This window comes from Bison bison, unplaced genomic scaffold, assembly GCF_000754665.1.
Source record: "Bison bison bison isolate TAMUID 2011002044 unplaced genomic scaffold, Bison_UMD1.0 scf7180017864289, whole genome shotgun sequence".
Lineage (NCBI taxonomy): Eukaryota > Metazoa > Chordata > Mammalia > Artiodactyla > Bovidae > Bison > Bison bison.
Window position 1 is genome coordinate 11,668,352 of NW_011494861.1, and position 6,398 is coordinate 11,674,749.

General features: G+C 60.9%; 2 protein-coding genes across 3 annotated transcripts in view; both read right to left on the minus strand.

The window, feature by feature from the left end:
- The window catches only part of PLEKHN1 (pleckstrin homology domain containing, family N member 1), an 8,185-nt gene extending 2,668 nt beyond the window's left edge, over positions 1–5,517 (minus strand). Inside the window, exons 1-8 of the mRNA XM_010850027.1 lie at positions 4,705–5,517; positions 4,507–4,606; positions 1,570–1,716; positions 1,401–1,481; positions 1,228–1,300; positions 799–926; positions 598–729; positions 406–486 (exon numbers count right to left, since the gene is read on the minus strand). Of these exons, the coding sequence (XP_010848329.1) occupies positions 406–486; positions 598–729; positions 799–926; positions 1,228–1,300; positions 1,401–1,481; positions 1,570–1,716; positions 4,507–4,606; positions 4,705–4,787 (825 nt within the window). The 5' untranslated portion in view covers positions 4,788–5,517. The remainder of the gene's footprint in view (positions 1–405; positions 487–597; positions 730–798; positions 927–1,227; positions 1,301–1,400; positions 1,482–1,569; positions 1,717–4,506; positions 4,607–4,704) is intronic.
- Positions 5,518–5,615: 98 nt separating this feature from the next.
- The window catches only part of KLHL17 (kelch-like family member 17), a 5,883-nt gene continuing 5,100 nt past the window's right edge, over positions 5,616–6,398 (minus strand). For both annotated transcript variants that reach the window (XM_010850026.1, XM_010850025.1), the window contains one exon: positions 5,616–6,391. In XM_010850026.1, the coding sequence (XP_010848328.1) occupies positions 6,250–6,391 (142 nt within the window). In that variant the 3' untranslated portion in view covers positions 5,616–6,249. The remainder of the gene's footprint in view (positions 6,392–6,398) is intronic.

Genomic DNA, 6,398 nt, shown 5'->3' on the forward strand with positions numbered 1-6,398 from the left:
AGGAGGTACCCTGATGCACAGGATGGACCCTCACGCCCATGCCTACACCCACACACGCACACACACACACACACACACACACACACAACCTTCAGGCACCAGGAAGACGCCTGTTCAGAGGTACAGGCACCTTCCAGGAGCACTGTGGGCCCCATGCCACCCCCAGGTGACTGGCCTGCTGGTGGCTGTGGACTTGCTAGCATGATACAGGGTGCTGAGGCAAGGTGCCCACCGTCCTTGCCCATGATAGGCTGAGACCAGACTGACCAGGACAGCAGGCTGGGTGGGTGGGGCCACCTGTCCCAGCAGGCCCCGACATACAGGTTCCTCCTGAGCCGTTGCCCCCTCCCGCCCCCATGTGCAGGGCGCCTCCCTGGGGCGGGTCTGCAGTGGGGAGGGACCCACCTTAAAGCAAAGCCCATCTGCTTCCTCGGAGAAGATGGCCAGGGAGGTTGGGTACAGGACAAGGACGCGGTCCCACTGCTCCTGCAGGGAGGTCACAGGGTGGAGTGGGGTCTCCGCTGGCATGCACCCAGGGCCTGGCCCCACCTGGAGCCCGTACCCCGCTCCCACCTCCTCCCACCTCTGTGCCCCCACCTGTGAGGGCAGATGCTGCAGCTTGACCCTTGAGGCACAGATGGCACTGCCCATCACCTGGCGGCCTGATGCTGTCCGCAGCCGGGTCAGCCTGTGCTGCAGAGTGCAGGGGAGCGCGTCCTCAGTGGGGCCCTGGGAGGAAAGGGTCAGGGGCAGGTGGAGGAGGGGAAGGGAAAGGGGTGCAGGGTTCCCAGCACTGACCTGCAGGGGCTCTGGGGGGCAGCGAGGCACCCCTCCCACGAGGGCTATCTGCTTCTCCAGGTGGTAGAGCCAGTGGCCCAGCTCGGCCTGGCTGGGGCAGAGCACGAGAAGTGGGGCGGGCAGCGGGCCTGCGGGGGAGGGACAGAGTGGGCTAGGCCAGAGGCCCACAGGAGAGGTCCCTCAAGGGTTGGCAGAAGCCACTGATGACCACATGCACAGCTCTGGAGGCCCTCAGTCTGCTGTCCTCCACCCCAGCCTGGCACTGAACGTGTGCCCATCAGAGGAAAAGTCAGGACCCTTCAACGTGCTCAGAGTTCCGCCAAGGTCCCAGGCCGGGTCAACAGCCAGGCTCACTGAGCAGCCTTAGTGCTGTCGCCTTGTCCTGAGGGCAAGGTCAGCACAGGCAGCCCCACCCGTGCTCCCACACACCTGTGATCTGGAAGGCGTGCTCTCTAGACCCCTCGAGGGGGCAGACACTCAGCTCCATCAGTGGTAACAGCCCCTGCCAGAGCATAGAGGGAGAGAAGGGCTAGGGCCCCTCTGCCTCCCACAGCTCTGCTCTCCCGCTTCCTCAGCACCTCCCTCTGCCCATCTCACCACACCTGGAAAGTGAGTCCTTCGGGACCATGGGCCTGGAAGTAGAGGTGGGAGGGGAACAGCTCCAGGTAGCAGTCGCTGACATTCTAGGGGAGAGAGGGGCCAGCGTCTGAGGACTTGGGGGCAGGGTCCAGGGTGGCCCTCCTAAGCATGCCCCCCCAGCCCAGCCCCCACCTGGCTGTGCTGGAAACGCAGCTGGACCTTGGCATAGTGCACAGCGCTGCCCAGACTCCTCACTGCTGCCCTTCGCCGCCCCTCCTTGAACACACTCAGGAAAGGCTGCTCCAGGATTTCTTGCTGGCTCTGCAAACCTGGGATGTTCTAGGGTGGGGGAAGAGCTCAGGAGAGGGGGTCTGAATGGTGACCAGTGGCCTTGGCCCCCAGTCTCACCATACATAGGTTAAGAACACACGTACAGCATCACTTATGTACAGAGCCCTGTACACACACAGTCTCTTCACGTGACAACAGTGCAGAACACACACATACACACACACACAAACAGCCTCTGCTGGTCACAGAACTCTGTGGTCTAGTGATGGACCAGCAACCTTTCAACTCATTAGAAATTCAACTCTTAGCTTCACTGTTTCCTAACTGTGTTCCCTTATTTTGGTTACTGTGCTGTTTAAAGTCCCTTCAGTCATGTCTGACTCTTTGTTACCCTATGGATTGTAGCCCTCCAGGCTCCTCTGTCCATGGGATTCTCCCGGCAAGAATACTAGAGTGGGTTGCCATGCCCTCCTCCAGGGGATCTTCCCAACCCAGGGATCCAACCCGCATCTCCTGCAGCTCCTGCATTGCAGGTGAATTCTTTACTGCTGAGCCACCAGGGAAGTCCTATTTTGGTTACTCAACCTTCCAAATCCTGTTGGTCAGAGGGGTTTTCAGGTGTTTGAGTGAGAGGATGCTCAAAACCCTCCCACACCTCAGCGTCAGTTGGTACTGGCTTAAAACTTGGCTCTACGGAGAAAGGTTAGGGTCCATGGGGTCACAAAGAGTTCGACACAATTGAGTGACTGAACAACAACAAACCGAGAAGGGGGGTGCCGATTTGCAGTATTTTCCAGTTTGCCTGGTGTAAGTATTCTCATCACAGCCTGTTAAGCGCCACACTGCCACATGCCCCCATCTCCCTCTCAGCAGAGGCCAAGGTCCTGGCAATGGCCAAGGGGTCCTCTCCCCTCACTTCAGGCATCTACTTATCTCAGGATCTTTGCTCCTGCTGCCCTCTCTGACTGCAGCACTCTGCCCAGCCCCTTCTCACTTAGTCCAGCACTCGGCTCAGACTCCTTCTCTTGAGCTCCTGTCCGGTGCCCTTCTGACGCTCCAGCCTCACTGGCCCCTGCCCATTGGTCCTCCTTTGCATTTCACCTTGGTGCCAGCCACATCTGATGTGCTGTCTTTTCCTTCTTTATCTTGTCATCTGGCTTTGTCATGGATGTGAATGACATGGGAACAGGGCCCTTGTCTATTGGCCCCTTTGCTGGGCCAGGACCTAGGACAGTACTGGTGCACTGGGTGTAAGCCCTCGGTGTACTAGGGCTTCAGTGCCTGTCTGCTGAAGGGAGGGAGGATCAGTGCCCGCCAACAGCTGACTCTCAAACAGAGAATCCTCTATAAGCAGGGCTTTGATGATCAGAATGGGAGCCAGATCAGGACAGGTGCCCAACTGGGGCTGGAGGGGCTGAAGTCTGAGGATCAGGGCACACTGGGGAGCTGGCAGGGGCTGCTGTGCCTCGGCCAAGCTGAGCCACCCCTTGGGCAAGCCCAGGAATGTGAACAGACAGACTCAGAGCTTCCGGGCCTCTCTGCCTCTGGGTGGGGCCTCCTGCACCCACACCCAGTGTGGACGATGCTGGGATGGGACCCATGAAAAATAGGCCACGGAGCAGGAAGGGCCACACAGCTGGCCCGTGGCCTGGGCTCAGGCTTGGGGCCCTTGTGGGGCAGGCTCCCACGTCCGGGCAGGGCCCACCCCCTGACAGGGAAAGGGAGTGCTGGCTCCTCCCCTGGCCCCACCCACCGAGGTTCAGCAAGCCGAGTTCCCTCTCCAGCTGCCATGTCCTGGCAAGAGGACCACCGGGACCACATGGTATGCCCTGGACCTGCACGGAGGGAACTGAGGTCTGAGATGTGGCCACATGGAGGGATTCTGGCCAGGGAGGGCCTTGACAGAAGTGCCCTGTCCGCTTCTCTGAGGTAGCTGGTTTCTGAAGGTAGCACAGGGAGCCCAGGGAACCCCAGGGAGCAGGAGAGGGAACAGGCCCGGGCTTCCCAGTCTGACAGGAACACTTGGAAAGGTTGCCTGGGAGCCGACACCAGCAGCTGTGAGGATGGGTGCTGGTCAGTGCTCCCCGCACAATCACAGATGTTGTTCCTGGGGCAATAGCCTAGAGGCTCATTTCCCTCACACGCCCGGGCCTTTGCACACAGCAGAGCCTCACTCCAACCCTTGGAGGCTGCGCCGGGTTAAAGGGCAGGTGTCTCTCCCCCTTGGTCAGCAGGTATTCAGCTCAAAGGTGGCCCGGCATATGCTTGGGAGCCCTCCTTGCTGTGTGGCGTGGGGGTACAGGATGACATAGTGGTGGACCCCAAAGGGACGTCTCTTGGAGAAACCAGGGCCAAGGGTAGCGGAGAGACTGGCTCGCTGAGTACAACAAGCACCTTACGTTCTTGGAGCAACAGTGGTGGGGGGTGGTTCACAGCCCCATCGCTCGCCTGACACCCATGCCCACACGGCAGCAGAGACACACGTGCTTGTCCAGCTTCAACATGCCCAGGCACGCTGTCCTGCACCAGGGCGCGGGGTGGGGGCTGGATACCAGGGCCCTGGGCAGGGCTGGCACGTGGCTGGGCACGGAGGCCCCGCCCTGCCGCCCCACTGACTCAGTGCCGGGTCTCAGTTTCACTCTCCGCTCAGACTTTCGGCCTATGAGCTCCCCAGGGCGGGGCTGCACCTACTTCCTCGCTGTGCTCTGGGCTTGACTCTCTTGAGGCTGACAGGGAAGACCCTGGGCCCAGTACAGATGGGACACACAGGCAGTCACACGCAGACCACCGCTACCACACCCCTCCGAGCCAGGGCACGCTACCCAGTCAGTCGCTCACCGTCCCTGGGATGTAGTGGAAGATCTTGTCAGCAGTGGTGTCCCGGTCCGCACCAGCCTCAGTGCCAAACAGGCCAGCCAGCTTCCGTGCGCCGTCCTCTCTGGGGACAAGGGAGGGGGGGCTCACAGCCTGGCCCCTGAGGCAGATCGAGGGAGACCCTGTGACCAAGCGGCCATGGCCATACCCCGCCCCCCTCACCTATTTCCCTTCAGCGAGGGCTTTCTGGAAAAGGAGGCCCGGAGCCTCCTAGGGGCCTGAGGGACGCAGTGGCTGTTCCCCATGGGTGGCAGTGGCAGCTGACCTGAGTAGAGCAGGTCGACAGGTCTGGGTCCTTCTCTCCCCAGCCTCCTGCCCCACCTCCTGGGGCGGGGCTCTGGGCCAGGCAGCCCTGCACCTAAGGGCTGGGGAGGCGGAGTCTTTCTGGGAGGGAACTGGCCCCTACCAGAGGCTGAGCTGAGCCTTTCAGCTCCCTTCCCAGGGTCTTCCACACATCAGCCAGCCTGGGGGTAGGGGAAGGGGAGGAGAGATTCCCCAGCTCACAGCCCAGTCAAGAGCCCCCATTCTGTACAGGGGCTCAAAGGCCATTGCATCAGACCGGAGGTTGCCTAGGGTAGGAGGGCCAGAATGGAGCTCCCTGAGCCCAGCGACCCCTCTCCAGACATGTGAGCGCACATCCTGTTTCCACGTAAATGCCAGCCTCTGAATCACCAGTGACTGTACGGGACGTGTGCTCACTCTCAGCTGTTGAAGCGGAGTCTGCAACTGGGGAAGGAAGAACTAGGACCCTCCTGCAGCTTCCTTTCTGCCTCCGTCCAACCCTCACCCCAGGTCAAGATAAATGGTCCTGAGGCTTAACCAGAATCCAGATTCCAAGACAGAGGGCATAACCCTCCCAGGTGTACCTGGGACTGGTGAGGTCAGGGGGCATGCCATGCAGAGCCTGGGTAAGACATGGGCCAGCACAGCCCTGCCCCTGGACGTGATGGCGCTGTCTCAAAGCCCCCAGATGCCAACACGGAGCCTCGGCTCGGGCACACGGCCACCCCAGGCCCCTCCAGTCACCCCAGACAGGACCCTGAGAGGCAGAGATGGACATTCAACCACAGGCCTGCAGAGCCCAAGAAACATGTTTATTGTTCAAGTGGCTCATATTGCTGTGTGAGGTTGGCAGCAGACGGTGCCCAGCTCAGTGCAGGATCCAGAAATGACACCACAGCCATGGGAAGGAAGCCCAATTTGTGCCCTCCCTGGGAGAGTGCCTGGCTGGGTGAGTCAAGGGTGGTGTGCAAAGCACAGGCTGGGGGGTCTGCACCTGACTCAGAAAGCCGCCCCCCCATAACTGCTCTGCATCACCCCTGGGTCCCTCCAGCTCTGCAGAGTCCAAGTTGGCTCCTCACCCACGGGGAATGCCAGTGTCCACCCCATTGCTCCCCAGGGCCCTCACCCAGGAGAGCAGCTTGGCCCCAGAGATAGGACACTTCAAGAGTAAACGAGGAAATGGGTAGGTGCAGCCTGCTCAACATCAATCAATAAATTAATGAGTGAATAAATAAACGGCACACACAAACACTGAGAAAGAAACACAGTAACGCCCGGGCTAGACGCACGGTGGACGGACGGCGCTGGATGTCCCTGGTGGGGGCCAAGCCCCGCCCCACGAGCAGGGGAGGGAGGTGCTGGGCCCTGGGGGCTTAAGGCACGAGGGAAGCCGCCGGCCGGCCTCTGTGCAGCCGTGCCACTAGGTCAGAGGCTGGTGGACGACACGGACAGCGTGGGCGAAGAGGGCGGAGGGAAGTTGAGCAGCTCCAGCACCGCCACGCCCACGCTGCTACGCCGCGTGAACATGCAGGACGCGGCCACCCACTTGTTGGTCCTCGGGGTGTACTTCTCGA